The sequence below is a fragment of the Zonotrichia leucophrys genome, chromosome 5 (assembly GCF_028769735.1).
Source record: "Zonotrichia leucophrys gambelii isolate GWCS_2022_RI chromosome 5, RI_Zleu_2.0, whole genome shotgun sequence".
Lineage (NCBI taxonomy): Eukaryota > Metazoa > Chordata > Aves > Passeriformes > Passerellidae > Zonotrichia > Zonotrichia leucophrys.
The window spans coordinates 20,753,441-20,776,118 of NC_088175.1; the positions used below are offsets into that span (position 1 = coordinate 20,753,441).

The window sequence follows — 22,678 nt, forward strand, 5'->3', positions numbered from 1 at the left end:
GTGAATTGAGGCAGAGATTCAAGCAGCAGCACCACTCTGTCCTAAAGCAAATCTTGGCTTTGTGTTCTTTTCTGTGCTCCTGTGAAAGGCATATTCCCAGTCCTTACCAGTAAACAGTGATAAAAAACATGGGTGGATAACTTAAGAAAACCTGTGAAGACCTCTTTTTTCAGTAGCCATTCCTACCTGGGAGCACAACACCATTCTCCCAATGTGCAGTAAGAGGTATTTTCTGGTTCCCTCTCTGCTGAGACCCCATTGCTCTCATCCTACTCACTGAGTTTTGCTATTAACACCACAATGGGTCTCACTCTGCACTATGAGTTCACATGTCTACATAATTAGTGCTGCTTATGAAAGTATATCAAACATCTTCTGTCTCTATGACTCGGTAACACTTGGCTCTTGAAAGAATACTAGATTTGGTTTGAAACTGCTCCTTGTCCATTTTGAATATTTTATTCTGTATCAGAATAAATCTTATTCTCACAGTTTTCTCTCACTGGTATATTGGACACACACTGACTTTTAAAAAAGGAGGCTTCAGAATTATGTTGCCTAAAACCCAGAGTCAAAGGCAATTACTGCTAATTTGGTAATAAAATTATCTTTTTATATCCCATATACTTTGATAATAGAATTCATGAAAATAAAAAATCTCCCAGAAAACAATATGTGCTTGCTGAATTTTATATTTTCTTTCCTTCCAGAACACAGAATTTATTTCCCTTTTACTCAGTTTGGAGCAAGTCACAACTCTGAGACCATCTAAACATTTAAGGTAATATTTGAGGAGAAACACATCCTGATAACAGGTGTCAGGAATACTACAGCTGCAGTCATTGTGAGGCAGTATCAAAGCTTGAATCTTTCTTGTACAGAAGATTGCTATTAAAAAGGCCTTTTATATAACACTAACTGGTTAATTTCAATAGTGCTACTGCAATAATGAATGCCTAACATATATTAATTTTTCCAGATGTTAGAACAGTGCTATAAATCCCATTAAAAAGATGTTCAGCCCTGATTTTTTCTTTTTGAGATGATGGAATTCATATCCACTGAACACATTAAAAAAAGTTGGTTAATGTATTTAGATGCTGAGGGTGAACCAAGCTTTTGCAGATAGCTCTCCTAATAGAACCTCACAGTTCCATAGCAAGGCTCCAAAATGAAACCCAGTCTTAATCTGGGTGCAGACCATTATTTCTTGAACCATATCTTTATATCTACGAGTAGATACTTTGCAAGATTCAGATTGGCCCATTAGTATTTTGTTCTTTTTTCAAGTCATGCTGCATCTGTACTAGCTAAGAGACTTCCTTTTGACAAAAAGGTCATCGATTTACATGGGTGAATTCTCGATCAGTTCTTTCTCACTGACAAATTACCTTTAAGTCTTCCCAGTGCTGAAAAGTCTGGGGAATGCATGTGCTGACATTTAGAAAACTCTTCACATAATGCTTCCTGATGTTGGTTTCTTATTCCTTCTTCACTCAATTAAAGAGGTGTGGCAGTAGCCATGTGATAAAGTACTAAATTCTGCAGTTTTCTTTCTTCCTACAGAGAAAGGTCAGGATATCTTTTTGGGACAGAGCAAAATACTTGACAGAAAAGATTTCAAGGGGGAAGAATATTAGAAAAGGAAGCAAAAAATTTAGGTGAAGCTGTAAAGTGGGACAAGTGAACTCCCTCACTGGGAAGAGGGAATGAAATCTGTCTCTAACACTGACCACGTCTGAAAAATGTACCAATCATGAGCCTATTCATCCTCCATCCTCTCCTCCTGCCCCCATGAAGTGGAAGGTGCTTTCCTGCAATGATATATTGGCTCCTTAAAGTGATTTTGGAGTAGGGGCATGTTGTTTCTGAATTCCAGGTGAATCTTTTACTTGGATGAGAAACAATACTTTCAATTTTGGATTCAACGAAGAGAACGGTATCACAAGATGAGCCCAATGTAATTTTGTCTTTCCAACACATTATTTTACTCTCTTGCCCTCTTGGATTAATGAATCCAAATCCTGCCAAAACCTGCACTTCAAGTGCTCAACTAAGGTCTGCAAATCTTGCCCAACTCCTCAAGTTCTTCTAAAATAAAAAAGTGAATAAAGGAAGGAATAGCATGAAAAAGACTCGCAGTAGAACCATGAGAGGCATAAAATTTCAACAAAAAATGTAGATTTCCATCTTCAAAATTGTCAATCAGAGAATTCTAACTTTATGATTTGAAATACCAAATCTGAGAGTACAGTCTCAGAGAATGTTTGATTTTAAATGAATTTGCAGAAAGACACCATTGTCAAAAAAAAAGAAATAAAGAATTCATGAGGACTACAAGACTAATTTGTGAAAACACTTTTCTGGAGTTTTAAGTATTATTTAAAGTATTTTGATACATCTCATGCAACTGATGTATGAGGTATAGCTAACCAAACTTGCATCCTCCATTACTGAACTGCAGAAATTAGATGTGCAACAAACCATCCAAATGTCTACATGAAACTTACCAAACCAATTTTTTGAAATATAGCAATTTACTTATTTTTATGCAGTCTGTCCACTGGAAGGGACAGCCTGAAGGTTTTTCAGGACGTCTTTAACTCTGCTAATGGGTCTTCAAGATATTTACTTGCCAGCTTTGTGGGAGATGGAGAGGCAACAGGTGTTGGTTATACCACATTCAGAGATTGCCACAGTGCCAGCAAAAGCACAAGGCAATCTCCCCATGTTTGCTTATCCACTCCTGTAACAGCTCCTAATGAGAGTGCTGTTCCATAAAGCAGTAGAGGAGTATGCATGGATATATATCCTAGCACCTCTGATGAGCTGATGAGCTGGAAACAGCTGGCAGCTACTGACTCTGATGCTGCTTGATGCTTTGACTGCTTCTTGAACCTCTTAGTTAAGCTTTGTTCAAGAGAACAGTATCAGTTCATGAAAGTTTGAACAAAGAAAATTCTAGCATAATCTGATGGGCAAGTAAACATGACAGAACAATAATAGGATACTGTAGAGGAGTAGAAAATTTACCACTGGATCCGAAAAATATAATTTTGAATTAAAATTAGCTTTGACATATGATTGAATAAGTCAGACAGTAGAAAAATTGAAGTTGGGAAAACTTTTAAGTGGGCAGAACTGTGACCCTCAAAGGGAGGAAAATGAAAATAAAACCAAAATGAAGATAAAATCAAAATTAAATACAAAACCATATTTTAATGATGAAAAAATAAATATTGAAAAAAAAGTAAAATTAGTTACATTTTCAATGGAGAACAAATAGTAATTCTCTCCAGCATGTGTCTCAGACAACAGCTGCAATGGTAATACATTCTGAATTTTGCAGTGAATGGAATGATAAGTTTTTTCTTTTTATTTGTTTTCCATGTGTTTTATCAGTTGACTGAATTTTATTTCACTGTTTTTAAAGATTTTAAATTTATTAACTGAAAAATTAATAACTCTCTAGTACTGAATGTAAACTCTTTTCCTGCAGACCTCTGAGCCTAAGACCATTAAGAATAGGAAATTCTCATTCAAGGAGAGTGATAGGGAACAATGAAAGGGAAAGAGAGAGGAAGGATTAATCATGTAATCACTTTTCCACTTACATTTTTAAGGTAATATAATTCATGGAAAAAGGCCATTACCTCCATCTTTACGTGTAATTCAGAACTAGTTATATCAGTTCAGGAAGGGACTATAAACAGGTTCATCTCATGTCAGAATTGTCTAGAGCAGGGTTTCTTTGAGGCATACATATGTGTTAATTTATCAGTCTGCTTTTTGTTACAACATTTCTTTTGATAGAATATTAGTTCTGACTAGATCAACCTGAATGATTAATCAATTTTATTCTTGGACTGTTTTCACTTTTATGTGATTGTCCTAAGGCAGGGACCACTCTGACAATTGACTAAGCACCTTGTGGACCACCTCAATCATTTGCTGTCTACAGGAAACCTTCACCAGCAGTACTCAAAGCAAGGCAAAATGATGATGTGGTTCTGAGCTCAGCAAGAGTTTGGATCAAGACACAACTACTTCACAAAGATGAAAAAATTTTGTCATTGCTGGAGGTCTGAACCCACGGGGAGATGAATACCTTTGAGAGAGCTAAAATCTGACTCATACCACAGACAGTTCCTAGCACACTGCTCCCAATGAAAGGTGGTATGCTGATTCAGGGGGGGTATCCCTGAATCCCCTTACAAGAGCTCCAGGGAAGATGTTAGCAAAGAGCCCTTGCATTTTACAGATGGGAAATTCAGTGCTCTGTTGTACTCTGAAGGTGTGAGACACTGGCTCTTTAGTGGGCCTGCTCCACCAGGATTCCCTGCAGGAAGTCTGCTGCCCATGATCCCAGCTGGCACAGTATTTCCTGACTAAGGGCTGAAGGACTTCCAGGGATCTCTGATGCAGAACTTGGCCAGCTTTTCCCAAGATCTTTGTTAAAGTTATGCGACTATTCTTCCCTGTTGATAATTTCTTACAGATGTGCATCCATAAAGCTCATGAATTTTTCTTTATTTTGGCCGTGAGTTTGTTCTAGTACTGGACTTTTAGAAATCAATTACCAAGATTCCTAAAAGTGACTTTTACTACAGTGGTTGGGTTTTATTATGCTTGTTTGATACACCAACTGACAAGAACGTTGAAACATGGCAGTTCTGAAAGCTCAGTTAAAAGGATATCCACTTGGTCCAAATTTTCTAAAATAAATGTACTATTTTTCTGGGGCTTGCTGTGGCCATGGATAATGGTCCTTCCATAGAACACAGAGTGCCAATAACCAAGCTTTTGAAAAACTGTAAGAGTGCAATTCATATTGCTGGACACAGCTAAATACTGCCAATCCTTAAAAACATCAAAAAGCAGAAGAACTGCACATCTATTTTTACACCTGCCTAGGGCTTGCACACTGTTTATGCAATTTTACTCAAGCTGACTTGCCTCATGAAAAAATTTGGAAAACTCCCAATGTTTTATTTACAGGCAGTTTTGTTGGCTTTCATACTTTTTCTTTTTATCCATTAATTGTGTTCAGGAAAATCTGGCTATAAAATATATCAGATCTTTCAAAACTAATTTTGTGGTACTTGTGACACCTCAATTGTGGTTTTAAATGCTGCCATGAGGCATTAGAAATTCTAAGAGAAATAAAATTGTATTTACATGATAGACATTACCATGTCTTTTGAGCCAAGGGTCTACTGTAAATTTTAAAAATTGTATTGTAATGAGTAAAAACCCCACCTTGTGAAGCCAGCTTATATGTCCTATTCTGATGCTGGACTAAAATTAGATTGTCAGGAGTCCAAGAGAGAGAATGACAGAGTCATTCACACATCTTACTTTTGTTCCTACCTACATCTGGAAAAAAAAAAGTGAGACTACAAAATCCACAGACAAATTCCCTATGTTTTACCCATTATTATTGCTCAAAAATATCCAGCAAAGTAAGTTCTCTATCAATCTAACTTTGTCCAAGCCTGGTGGACCATACCTAATAATGACAATTAGTTTAACTTCAGTGACCTGAAAAAACAAGATCTCTTCCAACCTAACCATTCTATGGCTCCATGATGTGCCAATTAATTAATTCATTCATTTATTAATTCTCCTTCTTCCTCCTAAGACACTTCCGTGTCAATACACTTCCTGGTCTTGTTATCTTCCTAGACTTGCAAGCATGAACAAGTACTCAGTGCATTCTTTCAGCTGTTGACAATTAAATAGGACACAGATCAAAAACCTGTGATGCCTTAAGAAACCATTGCTTTGGACTTAAAATTTCTAGCAACAACTTTAATCATCTTCACCCAGAAACCATCCAAGAGCATGATTCACAGTCACTTGCTTGCAAAGATATTTCTGCTAGATTTTTACTCCTCAGGTAGCTACCATAATGCTATATTCTTAGAGAATTTTTTGGGAAAAGTGAGTTGGGGAACTTTACTTGAAAACTTCTCTAAATCTTCCTGTAAAAACCAAAACAAAATGGTTGTGAAAGCTTTTAAATTAACTTTCACAAGCAACTTCTTTAAATACCCACACATTCTCAGACTTACTTTCTTGCACCACTCTTTTATCTTGTATAAAACTTAATGGATGACATATTTCATTCCACAAGTTGACAATGTTAAAAATGTGCTATTCCTTCTAGTTTTAGTATACTGCAAAGCCAGTGATAGCTACAGGCGTTATGAGCGATATACAACTGAAGAAAAATGAGATTACTGCTGATAAGGAACAAGAGACTTTCATATCTTAAAAGACTCTGAAATCCAGCAAATATGATCCCCAGCAGCAGATGCCCCTCAGACAGACAATGAAAGAAAAATGGTGGAAAAGTACTCAATGTGGCTCATTGTTTCCTACAGCTGGAATGGCAGAAAAATGAAATAGCATGCTGCCTGCATGAAGAAATCCTCCCTCTCTGGGAAAAGCATAAACCAAAAATTACTAACAGTCTTACAAAATGAGCAGTAATTTTTCCACTGTGGGAAAAGTGATGTTACTCTGACTCACCTTCTTTGGTAAAAGATACCTTTACTTTGGAAATGTTGCTCTTTTGAAGGCTATCATGCTGTTATCATCAACATTTATCATGATAATGATCAATTTAATGGAAGTGCAGTACAAAAGCCAAACCTCAGGCTGAAAATATGTATTAATGATTCTTTAACAAAAGGAATGACATATATGCAAATGTGAAATAGCTCCTCTCTCTGTCTATTAAGGTGCTCCTGGAACATGAATGAGCATAATTTCAAGATGTCAATATTTCATGTTACAGTGCAACCCTTACCTTGTATCCTGATGATTTGATGTGCACTCCTCGCTTGGTCAGTGTAGATTTCATTCGGATGAAAAAAGAGCGCTCTAGAGTGTTGTCAGTGGTTAGCAAACTGGGGTTTGTAGATTCCACTAGGGAATAGAAAAAATACATACACACATAATTTAGATTTTATACATCCCCTCTAAGCTATTTTTCAGGTGCAATCCTTGAACTCACTAAAAATAAATGACTGATGGATGCTAAGAGTGTTGTAATCAATTTAACTCATTTAGAAAAGGTTTATTTAGCAAAAAAGAAATTACAAAAATATACATATACTCAGTATGTCTCATTTTCAAGTTATTTTTCCCATAGAATTTTTAACATAGATTTGTCTCATTAACTCTTTCTTGCACAATTTAGTGATGACTGGAGTTGGAGGGTATGTTGCTAGAGTGTATGGCATTGTTTTAAAAACTGTTTGTCAGTATTTTGTAAAAGGCAAAGTCTCACTTAGGTAGCAATTCTCTCCTGAAATAGGCTGCACATTCTGCAGATTTTTATTCCCTAGTCACTCCTCAACTGCAGTGATACCTGAGTCAGTGCTGGATTTGTGTTCCTTGGTTTCCATATTACTGAGGCTAAATTAGGGCCTTTATTATCAATAAAACATTAAACAACCTGAAGGCAAGAATCTCAAGTAAATGACACATATTATTATTATTGTCATCATATCATCAATTATTGGTGATTAATTAGTCATTAATGAAACATCTTTCTAGTTCAGCTGAAGGGATATTGTACTTGCTCGCAACTAAGTATAGCTCTCACCTGCATTTCTCCCTCCCTTAACTGCAACCACTAAATTACTTAAGACTCAGTATAAACCATGATAAAATAGCATCAGCACTGAGGTATTCTTTATACAATCTTTACGATTCCTAATTTTTAGCCCTGATAATCAATTTATCCCTGAAATATTTAATGGGAAAATTCTGGAGCAGCTTACAACAAACAGGTATTATTTGATATAAAAGAAATTTCAATTTCAGTGAGGAATTAACATGGAACAAAAGAAATATTTTGAAATTGTACTTCTGTTGTTTAGGAGAACCACAAAAACTGCTAGTAGAAAGTGTTTAAGTATTTAAAATGCCTTTGTTATGCAGTCAACAGAAGTGCAAAAATTTGTTTGTGAGCTAAGGATTTTATTGAATTGTCCTTGATTTAATGTGGTCAACTTGTCTTGTGTTTGTGACATTTCAGCTCTGTTGTGATAACTGACAACAGTGCCCCTTTCTTTAGTGTGTCTCTTAAGATTTTTTTGTTTTAGAGAGCATGAATTTGATGTCATTTTAAATGTACAGCTCTTTATCACTCGAGGGAAAAGCAGAGCCATGTTATATTTAGTACTTTCATTTCTTCTGATTAAATATGAATTACTATGAAATTTTTCTCATCATCTAACACACCATAATACGCCAACAGCTTTTTAATACACTGTATAAGCACAAACTTCTGCTCTAAGAGTTTAATTTGCCCCTCTAATCCAATCACATCAACCTTATTTCTCTTATCAGAGATTCCCATTTTGAATTAAATGAGCTCATTAGTTTTAATCAAAAGCAGAGAGATCAAAACTTAAACGTAAATGCTTTAGATCAGAACTGTCAGTCAGCCGTGCAGTTCTATTTTACTAAAACACAAGATCAGAGACCCTTAGAACCAATTTTTTCTCGTAAGGGATGCCAAGAGCTTGAAGATGCTATATCCTTTTTTTTTTCTCCCAAGGACAGATTATACATTTAAGGTTAGACTTAATTTAGAGTATTTTTTTCATCCTGGTGGAAATGGGAAAGTATGCCATTCTGCTGTTGTCTCTTTCACATTTATTGGTGCGGGTCCTTGGAGACCTGAACAAATGTGAAGCCATCACAATCCATGCAACAAACCTGTCCTCAAAAAATTCAGCTCTGTTCAGCAATATCACATAAGAAATAAAACTCTAAAGGGAAAGATATTTTTCAGGGTGTGGGACAGTGAAACCCTGAAACAGCAGCCAAAATCATCAGGATAGCAGCACTACTGGTAAGGTGAGGATCATAATTAATTATTATTTTCATTGTACAGTACAGTGCAGTAGTTAAAGAGTACATTAAGAAGCCACAGCATGGGTGCTTCCTGCTGTGTGAAGAAATGCTAAAATCAGCTTAACAAGCATAGTTGTTGTAGTCCAGCACATTATACTCTAGTACAGGCAGTTAGTACAATATGTCCTCCTGTGCTCCAATGGTAATTACCTAAACATACAGAATTAAACACATGATATCTTTTGCTCAAAAAAAGATCAGGCTGTAATACATATGCAATATTCCCAAAAAATGGAAATTGAAATTTCTCTTTCATACACTGTTGAGTGAAAGAAAGGATAACAACTGACATACCATAAAATGTACTTGGCATTAACATTTTTTAGGCTCATTTAATCATATATCATAAGATTCACATAATTTTGCTATTATTATACTATGCATAAATCTATACATCTCTAAGTGAACATTACAAAGTGCACAGATTTTATCCAACAGACTGGAACAGTGTCATACAAATATGTATTCTGAAGTGTTTGATTTTCTTTAACAAAAAGTATCTGAGAGTGTATGTGTGAAATGGGATTGGTTACCAAAAAGTCCAGAACTGCATTTTGAATTTCTCTCAAGAGAGAACCATTAGGGCTGATAGTGCAAATCTGCATTCAGAGTTGCACCCATCCACGGTAGGTACTGTAACAATGCTGATGGTGATTATGCATGCAGGATTTAAAAAAAAAGATGTGCACAGAACAGCTCCATTGATGTCAGTGAGATTTGCACAGGAATATTTGGAATATGGTCCATTATGAGTTCTCAGGAGCTGGTTTTAAACATCTGTGACTGAACATTTTCCATTTTTTTTTCAATTATGTCAAAGCAGACTTGCAATCTGAGGAATATCAGGATGAAACTCTAGAAATTAATTTTTGATGAAAAAAATCTAAAACCTTTAAACAGTCTGAAATAAACGAGGTCCACTTGGCTTGATACTGCAGAAACAAAAGGCATCTTTTTACACTGAAAAATAAGGCTTCTGGCTTGAATTTACTGAGTTTAAACCTACTGTTGAGTTACAAACTTCTTAAACTGTGAGTTTAGAATGCTAATTATGTGATAAAAGCCAATGCTTACTGCATGTGAATTAAAGTATTTTACACTGTCAGACTTAGAAGTATAAAAAATAAGTCTGGGTTGTCTTTGCAAAGCAGGTAATTGTGTACTCTGTTGGGAAAGCACTTGCCTTTGTGTGCCCTTAAACATCTTCAGCGGATACTACTAAAGGAATAAATGTCTTCTCTTTCTGCTCCCAAAGCTGAAAATGCAGGATGAGATTTCTAGACACAAGGAATGCATTTTCCATTTCAAAGGGAACGGAACTGCAATCTACTGTACCCATATGGAAGTGTCACAAATGTTAAAAAGCTCAAGTAAGAGCCACAGAGGCAAATGGGAAGATATTATGAAAGAGCAGCCAATTCACAAAACTGTTTTGTTATCATCTTAACTTACTGAGATTGGCCCTGTTGGTCAGAGCATGGTGCTGGTAATGCCAAGCTTGTGGGTTTGATCCATGTATGGGCCATTCACTAAGGAGTTGGACTTGTAGGCCCCTTCCAATTCAGAATATTCTGTAATTCCGTGAACTTCTGTGATTCTAAACATTTCTTTGTGAACAAACCCTATATCCCTGATCCCTCAATGGGCGTTGCTTTGGGAATGATCTTGGCCCCAGACCCCACAAACCAGCCATGCATTGTTTAACTTCATGCACTGGAAAAGTTCTTCTGGTTCTTCTGATGGCACATAAACATGGTCATAGCTGTCTGGAGGACTGAGCTCCATGGCTCTCATCCTGCAGGGATCTGCAGAGGTACTGAACACCTACACTGACTACTTTAATGCTATAGACCAAAACAATGTAAACTAATGCAAATAATTGCTCATACACAGCAATAGCACAAGTACTGTCCCTATGAGTGATGCACAAGCACATTCAAATTTAGATAAACAATTTTTCCCCCAGGAAAAAAGAAGTTCCACATTTGATTTATGTCTTAAATAACAAAAAGCTGCTACAGTAGGCTGAATAATGTTTACCAACTTCTGGGCTTTTTTCTTGACAAGCATTAAAAATAATTGAGAGGAGAAAAATGCATTTTTGCATGCCAAACAGAGAAAAGATAGGCTTCTCATTCTTAGGAAGAAAGGAAGTTATAGAGGGAAAACCAAAAACCAACAAGGAATTTGAGATTGGTGAAAAAAAATACCTTATGGTTTAACATAAAGGATTTTCTGGATTTTGTAAGAATTTAGGAAGGTTTCACCTGGCTTTCATTTCACTTCCTTGAAAACATATGTCCATACATTTTTAAAAGGACATTCTCAAACACCAACTATACAGCCAGCTCTTAAAAGAGAAACAAAAAAAGCGAACATACAAAACAGTGAGAAAAAGGGAGCTCTTTTCCTGTTATCTTCTACACTTGCAAACCTCCTCTCACATTTTCTTAAAGGCTTATAAACCTTTGCATAGGGAACTGAGAATCATTATGTTCAGATGAATTTATAGGTAATATAAATCTTTAATTTTCAGTTGGACTAGATGCAGATTTTAAATGTTTCTCTTTTTTCTGTGCAGTTTATTGTCTGTAACCAGGCATTAAAAGACTAAGAAAATTTAACCTTGATTACTCAACTGCCTTTAATCAGAAAAGTGACTCTCAAAAAATCACTATTTGCCAAGATCATTCTCTCTCAGTATCTTACAGATCAAATTTGATCATTTTATAAACTAAAACATAGATTATCACAACTACTCACCCAACAAATAAAAGAAAAAAGCTACAAGTTAAGACAATTTATTTCCAATAAGTGCAAGTTACTATACTTAGCAATTGTGCAAATGAATGTTTTAAAATGAAGTGGGTTCAGGCTGATCACAGGCTGAACATGGGCAAGTAGTGGAAGCTAAAATTTGTTTTAGGAAACTGCTGAAGATTCCTGGGCTACTTGGATGAACCACTTTGGCTTATTTGTGGACAATGGGAGCCCACCTGGAGACCAACTGAAGAGCACAGAGTAAATAACTATATAGCAAATTCTATAGGTGCTCTCTTGGTCTCACCAGTGTGCTCAGCACCCAGTGAAATCAAGGACTATATGAACTATTTATTTAACATTTTGGGTGGCAAAGGCTCATTCACTCTTCCAAAGCAATACTGTTTCTAAAAGGAGGAATAATATTTTTGCTGTAAACTGTCCCAGTTAGAAACAGGAACTTGAATTCCTGAATGACCAGATTTGGATCTGAAATTCATGGTACTTTTAGGGGACTGGGTAAAACTCATAAAATTTCTGTTTTGAAATTTGCTGTAAAACTGAAGAAGTCAAGAATTGGACTGGATTTTAGGTGACTTAGTTCCATTCTTTCCTTTATATGGGGGGAATAATACTGGAAGCTGGATAAGGCATCACTCAAAAGGGGAAGATTAAGGACAGATCTTTAAAAAAAATGGAAAGGAAGATGACTTTTTATAAAGAATTTATATCTAGGTAATGTTTTCAGACAAGATAATAAACTGTTCTTTTTTGTCACCCTACCTCCAAGATTAAGACAATACACTTTTCATGACCTATGGGCCTATTAGAAATTCAAAGGCATATAAACTTTAAATGCTATCAGACTTCTGTTGAAAGGTAGATCTTGTAATGTTTTTTATTAATTTTCCCCCCCTACTCTTATCTCTCCAAATTTTCCAGATCCAGCAACTGACGGTATGGTCTATTTTGCAAAATCCCTAATTTTTTGCAAACAATTTGACATTGAAGCATTATATGTAATATATTTATTTCATTTCCTTCACAATTTCTAGAGAGTATGCTATATATATTTACATCTAGAGATATGAATATTTTTATAATCACTGTAATTACTGGCCTATGGTCCACATGAACGGTGGACACTGTTAAGCTTAGATATTTTTTCGAAACTGGGAGAACAAGAGTCTAACTCAGATATATCCAAGTTTTTTTTAATGTGATACAAGTCCATGCATTCAAGCAAAACACAACTCAGTGAAGTAGCAGTGAATTCAGATACAACAGCCAAGGAAGTGAGAGAATGTGTTTAATATCTGATCTATTTGCATATTATAGTTTGGGCACAAAAATGGCTGGCTCTGCAGAGAAATAAGCCATGCTTTGCAAAGTTATCCTGTAGTATTATATATAATGAGCTTACCCTGTCTGCTTTTTAATTCAATTATGCCCAGGTACTGACTATAGTTATGTAGGAGAAACTGAAGTAAAAACTCAGAGGCAGGCATTTAGTATTATCAGAGACATTTTTGAATATTCTATTGTAATCTGAACTACCCTTATTGGACTAATAATCACAGAACCACAGAAATGCTAATCATAAGATGGTTTGGGATGGAAGGGATCTTAAAGATTGTCTAATTCCCACCCTCCTGCTATGGGCAGGGATACCTTCCACTATCCAGGTTGCTCAGAGCCCATCCAACATGGTCTGGAACACTTCCCATGGATGGGGCATTCACAACTTCTTTGGCAAATACAGCGTCCACCTTTCTCATAGTAAAGAATTTTTCCTAATTTCTAATCTAAACCAAATCTCCTTCAGTTTATGACCACACCCCCTTGTCCTGTCACTATATGCCCTTGTAAAAACTCTCTCTCCAGCTTTCCTGTAGCTCTCTTTAGTGTCTGGAAGGCTGCTCTAAGTTGTCCCCAGGGCCTTCTCTTCTTCAGACTGAACAATTTAATTCCCTCAGCCTTTCCTAGTATGAGAGGTTCCACCCCACTGATCATCTTGTGTCCCTCCTCTGGACTGGCTCCCATATACGTCCATGCCCTTACTGCGCTGGGGCCCCGGAGCTGGATGCAGCCCTGCAGGTGGGGTCTCACGGGAGCGCAGTAGAGGGAGAGAGTGCCCTCTCTCGCTCTGCTGGCCATGCTGCTTTGGATGCAGCCCAGAATAGGGTCAAGTAATACTTTATTTAATGCCTCAAAGCTTTCCTTCTTGTGCATTGCCTTCTATTTCTTCTTCTTCAGCCTAGGAATGTCTTATCAGGCTATTGATTCCCAACATATGCAATTTACTTCCCACGTAAACTTTATCCCACAGAACTCTTCATGTATCTGGTAAAATAAAGAATGAGTTAAGAGCCAGGACAGAGCTATAAATAAAATATTGCTAAGATAAAACTATGAATAAGATTTTTGTTACACTATGACATTGAAAGACAGATTTTGCAACAAATTTTGGTATGTCAGTGATCTGTGAAAGACACTGAGCTTTTTTGTTTGTTTGAAAACAACATGATAAAGATTTGTTATAAATGGAGCTAATCATAATAGGAAACCTTAACTCTGAAAAGTGTTTGAAAATGTTACAGTCTACTGGGCTTCAATCCATTATCTGAACACTCACAAATGTACCCATACTCATCCAATAGACCAGAACAACTCTTGAAGAGCTGCTATGGTCTTGTGAGTGAGTGGTACATAAACCGTCCTGTGTATGAAGCTCAAACCTTCCCCTATACTTTTACATCTAAGGTTAATTTATTTTAAACAATGGAATAAATAATCTGACCTGACCTGGTTTCATATGAGGTCTCATATGAGGTCAGCAACACTCCTACATTTTCAAGGTGTGGTGAAATTCCCAAAGAAAATTAGGCCAGTGATAGCATTTCCTTACTGTTTACTCACTTTGCAGTAATCCTAACGAAGTGTGAAACAGGACACACCCAAGGGACAGTAGAGGTCCTGATATTAGGAGAGAGTAGTATCATAAACAAGAGTACATCTCTCCTCTGTTAAGGAATGTTTATGGAAAAAAAAAACCCTGGGAAATGAGAAAACAACAAAGGGGAAAAAAAAGGACACTGACTAATTTTGAGGGTAAAAATTTCACTGAATTCCCCAAGGGCTTTATGGTCCTGTGAGGAACAGAGGACTAGATGTTTAATCTCCTTTGAGATGTGGCTGGTTTCCACAACTTAAATGATCATTATCCTTGCTGAGAAGCTTCTTATAAACAATTTTAAGCATTTTGTTACAGCACAAAGCTGCCATTAAATGCTGATGTTGCTCCCCCTCTTTCTTGCACTAGAAAACTGAGGGCATTTTTTCTTTCTTGCTAGTTTTTTGCTCTTGCCTAGTAACTTGTGAATCATTAACTGACACTACAGAGCATAGCTGTGAAAATAACTGTGGTTTAGAGCTGCCAATAATGGCCCACTAAAGTTCCTTCCCAGCACATGGCATAAAAACACCTCCAACAAACATTAAAAAGTCCCTTCTGATGTTGCTTAACATTGCCAGCCTGCTTGGGCTTAAAAAGCACAATAAAGAGGTTGCTTTCCAGATTTTCATATGCCAAATGGGAGGTGCTTTTTGGTGAAGCTTTTCCCTTAGGGAAAGGAGAGCAGCTGAGTTACCTCACACTGCAAAGTCGATGTTTGGATGATCCCACTCTAGGGAAACATACACAAGTGCCACAGTCAAGCTGCTACTAGTGGATTTGTCTGTACTAAGCAACTAAGCAGTAGGAAAGTTCAAGAGAAAAAAAGGAGCATCATAAAGATACTCTTTGGGAGCACATGACATCCAGCAAAAGCCATTATGCAGCAGCCTGAGTATGCCAAGGAACAACAGTATGAATACAAAAAGTGAGTGCTTGAAGTCTTAGAGGAATTCCTTGAAAATATAGCCACTTGAGGAATCTATTTCTTCAGAAAATACCTTTTGTGCTGCTGGGATATTTGGGGGATTCTATTTTCAATACCTGTGTTCTGGATCTAGTGGAGCAATGCTTTTATCACGACTATAAAGTGGTTATGAGGCAATTCCTCATATGAAACAGTCAGTAACAGTGGAGCTTTTTAATGACAAACATGATGTCAGACAAAGGGCATCAGGACTTAGTCTTTGTACTACAATACAAAATAACAATACATAAACACCTTTGTGAAAGCAGCTTGAAACCCCATGTTTTCTATTAAAAAGTCATGTTCAATCTTCACTGTTGATAGAACAGAATAGCTAACACAGAGAACACTGTATATCAGAAAGGTCAATAGTTATTATGAGCTACAAATATATTTTTTTCCATCCTTCAGGCTGTTTAGCGCATATCACAGCATGAGCAGCTGTCTTCTTTAATGCTTTTAAAATTAGAATCCCAAAGAGGAAGAAAAAAATTACATTTGCAATGATTGCTCTTTGCTTTTGTAAGTTTACTTTAATACACTATTTTATATACATGAATCTTGCATGCAGCCTAACCAAGGGGCAGTTACTGGTTGCTAGTATCTACTGGATTGTTACATCAATGCATACAGAATCCTGACAAAAAATCACTTTGCACAAATTGTGTAACCTTGTTGAATAACCTGTCTAGAAAAGTATGTAGCTACTGAGCATATGTTTAAACCAGGCAAGTGCACATGTGCAAACACAGACTGATCTGCCCATGGTGAAGTTACTGGCTCAGCAGCAATAAACAGAGGGGGCCACCATTTTCTGTTCACACACTGAAAAAGGAAAAAAAAAAAGGGTGGTACGACTGTGGCAGCATTTTTCTCTCACATTTTTCAAACATGGCAAATAACTGGGTCCATCTTTGCTAACAGTGAACAACTGCTTAACACTGCAAAGAGGTTTCCATTCTCTTCTTGGGATTTTATCACATTGGCTCTATCAAACTGTTCCACTTTTCAAGTTTAAACTTTTTCTGAATGCATATTGGTGCATCAAATGCAAATAAGTATCTATAAATATTTTGAAGCATGGAAGGCAAGAAATAATTTTCTTTATAAAACAATTTTTTAGCTAATTTAGAATGGTTCAATGATAAGAACTCATGCAAGTTGGATTTACACACCATATGTTGTCAAGGGAAAATATGTATAAATGTCTAGAAGAACTCTCATGAGTTTAATGTTTTGTTTACAGATAACTTCATCACTGGACAGTCAGTAGAATAGGCATGGTGCTAAGCACCATGTCATGGCTTCAGAATAATACATTTCAGAATATTGTCAAGTGACACTTTTTCTTACACAAAATGTAAGAAAACGTATTTTCACATACTCAGAATCTACTTACTCCTGTCAAAACCAGGTTTAACTAACACTGGTAATTTTCAATATCAAGAGTAATGGAAAAAATGAAGAAATTTAGCCTTTCTCATACTTTGCCAAACGATTAGCACTTTAAAAATCCCATAAATATAACTATTACTTAAACATGAAAATACTTATGTCCTCTACACTGTGCATCCAGCTGTATTTCAGAACGCCGTTAACATTTCCATCATTACAAGACTCTCTGTGCAATTGTCCCTTCTCATCTGTGACACTGACACTCCATGACCCGGTCCAGGATAAGATGAATCAGGCAGGCTGCTAATCCTGCAGCTTCTGAGGGATTTGCTAGCACAGCTGGGACAGTGGGTAGCTGATGCTGTTGGGATGCGCTGCTCAGCTGGCAGTGCTCTCAGAAGCAGCCCTCACCTCCAACACTCACATTCCTGGCTGAAGAACAGGTAAGAGACCCAACTGCCCAGGTTTCTCTATAGCTTTGTCCCTTATTAGAACTACTGCCTTGTTCCTGTTACAGTATTTTCTCCTCAGGGCAGCATATTAAATTAAAATATGGCAACAATATTCCTAAGGTACACCAAGAGAGTTCTTATACAGATAAGTTAGCACTTACAGAATTCTTTGCTTATGCAGAATTTATAAAAAAGCTGAAAATAATGACAAGTGCTATGCCATTTAAATTCAAAAGGAGTTGAGAACAAGTATCTCCAAAACTGACAGACTTGAGTCTGCTGAAGGAAAAAACCCTAGGGGTAGTTTCTGTGGGCTGCAGCCATGCATTATTCTTAGAAAAGTATTCATTCAAATTATTTAGTAAAAACAAATGTCAAGTGGACCGGACATCTTACTTTTATTATATTTTCTGTCTTTATTTTGCACTGTGGAATTAAGAAGGTTTTTGACAGACATAATCAGAACCTGTCATATAACACAGGAAACAGCATGTTAAAAAATCAGCCCACACTGCAGATATTTTGGCATATTTATCACAAGGCTTGAATAGTAAACACTTAACAGACAGAATTCTGGGGTATTTTTTAACAATGGGAACAGTGACTTATTTTCCCATTATGCCCCTTTCAATTCAAGTGCCAACAAAACAAGGCCAGGCCCATGATAAAAGGAATAAGGTGATCAATAAAAATAGTTATTCTGTTTTTTGGTAATCCATTTTTCTTCCTTCAGTGTTTGCAAACTGAGCAAATTGCAGAATGAGCTTTTAGGCACTGTCAGAACATGGTAGGACTGGTGAAATTTCCATGGTACAGTATTTTCTGAGTTTTTCTGAGTTAAAATTTTTCTACATTGTATCTTCACAATCCTGGAGCTTGAACTGTTTCTTTTTTCTCCAAGTCTGAAGATCACCCCATGGATTAGTAAATGATTGAGGATTGTCTCTTAAAAGACTCTTTAAAAAACTGTCAGAATCAACCCGAGACAAAGATTTATTATGAACTATTTAAAGGGCTTAATATATGTATCCCCAAAGAGCCCTTGGAGCAAACTAGAAAGGAAGAATGGAAATCTCAAAGAATGGGAAAAATCTCCAATGCCCCACTTTCTTCACACCATGATTACTGTTTACTCAAAGGATAAAATGCCTAACCTGTCACAAGCAGTCTTCAGAAGCTGTATTATTGCTGATGTACAGTAAAAACCCAAAACAATGAGCCTCGACAGCAATATGCCTAAGAAAGGCAGCTGTAATTTGCTTTCTAACCTGTCCACTAACACACTAATGTGGATACATCTTGTAGAAAACGCTGATCTCTTGACCCAGACAGCAATCAAACAACTGCCAGAGTGTTTGCTGTCACACAAGCTGTGACCATTACCTTAATTATATGTTACCTCGTAACAAACCTTCTCTAATGAGCAACTCTTCTCCCACCCGTGTGCCAGCTAACCCTTCTGTCCTTGAGGAGTATCAATGCAGATAACTTCAATTTGAAACTTGAAAAGCATATTCACATAGAGTACTTCCCATAGAAAAAGATATGCATTACATAAAGATATGTAAAGGGAATTATAAAGAAATGTATAATATATAATTGGTAAACTTTAAGTAAAGTTGGATATGACCTTTAGCTATATGTTCACATATAAATATATCCATCTTTCCATATTTCTTTGTGTTTAGGGAAGTATCTAAAATACTTCCACAATGATACGTTTTACTTTGAGACTGAGCCCAAAGAAAAGGTACATGAGTCATGGCTCACACAAATGCTTGTTTTCCCTCTGTGGTGCCAAATTCTAGCAGGTTATATTTTCAGTTCACTTCTAGTTTTTATGTTGGTTTTTTTTCCCTTCTGTTGTCAATTGTTAGGACATTCACATTTAACTTACAGGATACCATATCCTTATAATCAAATAAAGGCTTCTCTCAGAAATTATCTGTGTTCTACTCAGATGCAGTACTGGAAAAAGTGGGAAAGACTGAGAAATAGAAATCTGGTTTTGATCTATCTGGATTATTAATCTTTTTTCTTATGGGATAGTTTCAACATTTTAGCCCTTCATGCTAAATGCATATCTAACCTAAATAATTCAGCAGACTTCCCATCTGCTGTGTGTTTTACTTCAGTGGGCAAAACACTTAAAAATGCAGCTATTACACCACAAGAAGATCAGGAGGAACACGAGAAGGACCTAAATAGAAGTCAGAGCAGACAATTGAACAGCAGAGCAACAGATGAAATTTCATGCAAACAAGGGCAAGCTGTAGCACTCTTTTGAAGAAACAGAAACTCCTCTATATTCAGGTGCTTTAAATAATTTTAATAAGGCAATAAAAGGAAATGGAAATATCTCAGTGAAAACACATGCTCTGTATGGAGACTGTTACAGCTAAAGACTTAAATGAAATGTTAGAAAACAATAAAAAATAATTTAAAATTAATAAATTAATAAAGATAATAAGAATGTTCCAATTCAAAGCCGGCCAATGAAGAAAGGGAAAGACCATTCTTATGATGTTTCTCTAGAAATTATGAACAGCAACATAAAGCTGATTTGTATTAAGGTTGGAGTAAATTGTGAAGTTAAGGAGAACTGTGGTGAACCTCTTGGCAGTGCTTCACTTCTTTGAGTATTGAAAGATTTTACTACTTTCAGCTGAAGTCATTACAGGTCCTTGAATGGACTTAACATTCAGTGACCATCTTGGTAAAGCTTCTACAGGTACATTAACCAGAAAATGAAGGTCAAAGAAGGTGTACCTCAATAAAGAATGATGGAAAACTGGTAAGAACAGATGAGGAGAAGGCTAAGGTACTCAACACTGGTTTTGTCCATCATCAAGGGCAACTTCACTTCCCACACCTACTGAGTGGATGGACAAGAGGATGGAGACTGGGGGAGCAAAGTCCCTCTCTCATTGTAAGTAAAGATCAGGTTCATGACCATCAACCTGAACATAGGCAAGTCTATTAGATGCAATGAGACACATTTCACAGTCCTGGGGAAATTGGCTGATATAGTTACCAAGCCACTCTTGATGAGATTTGAAAAGACATGGCATTCAGGTGAAGTCCTTTCCAGGTGACTGGAAAAAGGAAAATATTTCACTCATCTATAAAGAGTAGACCCTGGAAACTACTGCCCAGTCAGCCTCACCTCTGTGCCTGGGAAGGTCATTGAACAGATCCTCATAGAAGCTGTGCTAAGGCACATGGAGGATAGGGAGGTGGTTTGGGACAGCCAGCATGGCTTCATCCAGGGCAAGCCCTGCCTGACCAACCCTGTGGCCTTCTGTGATGGGGTGACTGTCAGTGGAGAGGAGAAAAGCAACAGATATCATTTCTCTGGACTTCTGTGTAGCCTCTGACAGGCTTCCTCCTAACATCATTCTCTCTAAATTGGACAGTATATTTAGATTAGACATGAGGAAGAAATTCTTTACTATGAGAATAGTGAGGAACAGGTTGCCCAGAGAAGTTGTGGATGCTCCATCTCTGAAAGTGTTTCAGGTCAAGTTGGATGGGGCTGTGAGCAACTTGGGGTGTTCCTGTCTATGGCAGTGGGATTTGAACTAGATTATTTTCAAGATCGCTTCCAACCCAGCCTATTCTATGGTTCTATGATGATTTCTTCAGAACTGAGAAGTTCCATCCTCCAGCTGGTCTAAGATGTCTGCCTTTGCTGCATTTACATTTATATATTTAATGTGTTCTCTACATTTCCCCCAGTCTGCTACTTACATGGGAAAAAGCAGTGTGCAAAGCTTGCCCACTGTCATTATAGGATTTCTTTATGAAGAATCTATGCTTAAATTGATTTCTTTAATCACTACACATGATCTTTAAAGATAAAAGATTGTTATTACATAGCTTGTGTAAGAATTAAGGCTTTGTAGAGAATAATAATTATAAGATTGTTTTCCAAGAAATTATAATAGAGATGCAGCATATTACATATTGCAAAGAGTTTTGCGGTTGGATTATACCCTGCACATTAAAAATATTTTTATAATTATTTTATTTTAATCCTGGTCCATTTTTAATGAACAATTATGAGGTAATTGCGGAAGACCATGAATCTTATGTGTAAATATATTCTACAATACATGTATGTCTTGCTACAAAAAATACAAATTGTAACAGTGAATTAACACGTTTGAATTAAATATTACATAAATTCTTATATACTGTAAAATATAACTTGTTATATGAGATTACTTTTCAAAGCCAAAAGGTAATACAAGACCAACAGTGATCCACGCTCTCGTTGTACTCTCTTACTGCCTTAGTCACAATATAGATCATTAAATGGCTTACTGGTCTATGGAAAAAGAGTTTTCTAGGTCAAAAAATTTAATTTCAGAGTGAATTTGATTAATTAACATTTTAATCAAAATACAAAAGAAAACTCCTCTCTCCAAAAAGATTTTTTAAAACATATTTGGTGTTTTTCTACTTAAGCTCTCCAGATAGTCCTAGAAAACCCCAGCACAGTGCAAATGGTGATTTCGTATACAAAATGTTCGTAACTGCTTAATATAATCAGGTGTTAGAATAATGATAATGATTACCTCATCATATTGGTAATTTTTGCATTCTGTTAGCAAATTTTGCTTTTGCTAACATGATGCAAAAGTTGTTAATATAATGAGTCTCATTGTATTAGCAACTTTCTATCACATTAACAAAGATTAAATTTGCTAATGTAATATGACAGTCACTAACCTAAGATTAGTGTAAACAGAGACCAGAGTCTCTGTAGGCCTCCTAAAGGTAATGCTGAACATGTAAGCAATGCTCATTTGTTTTTCCTTTGCCAGCTATACCTCGAGTGCCCTAAGTGTCACATCCATTGGCACTCCCTGAACGTGCTCCAGGAAGGTCCACTTCATGGAACACTGGCAGCCATGAGACAATGATTAACTTTTGATGCAAAATCATCAACCATAAAGTGACTTGTTAGAAGATAAGTGACTCATGCAAATGGATCAGTTGATATTTATACAACATCGAGATGTGTTCATGAAAACTGACATTAACAATATTGCTGATTAATTTATACAGGACCTCCCATGATGAGCATACTGATGCCTACAGAAATATTGAAGAGTTACAGCAAACATCCTTGGACTACATTGCTCACGGGGGTCTCCCAAAAGAGACTGCACATTAGGAATTTATGGCATAAATGCAACAGCATTGTAAGTG

General features: G+C 36.5%; 1 protein-coding gene across 6 annotated transcripts in view; it reads right to left on the minus strand.

Moving 5' to 3' along the window:
* The window catches only part of NPAS3 (neuronal PAS domain protein 3), a 590,252-nt gene that overhangs the window by 47,387 nt on the left and 520,187 nt on the right, over positions 1-22,678 (minus strand). For all 6 annotated transcript variants that reach the window (XM_064713740.1, XM_064713739.1, XM_064713742.1 and 3 more), the window contains one exon: positions 6,815-6,933. In XM_064713740.1, coding sequence (XP_064569810.1) covers positions 6,815-6,933 — 119 coding nt within the window. The remainder of the gene's footprint in view (positions 1-6,814; positions 6,934-22,678) is intronic.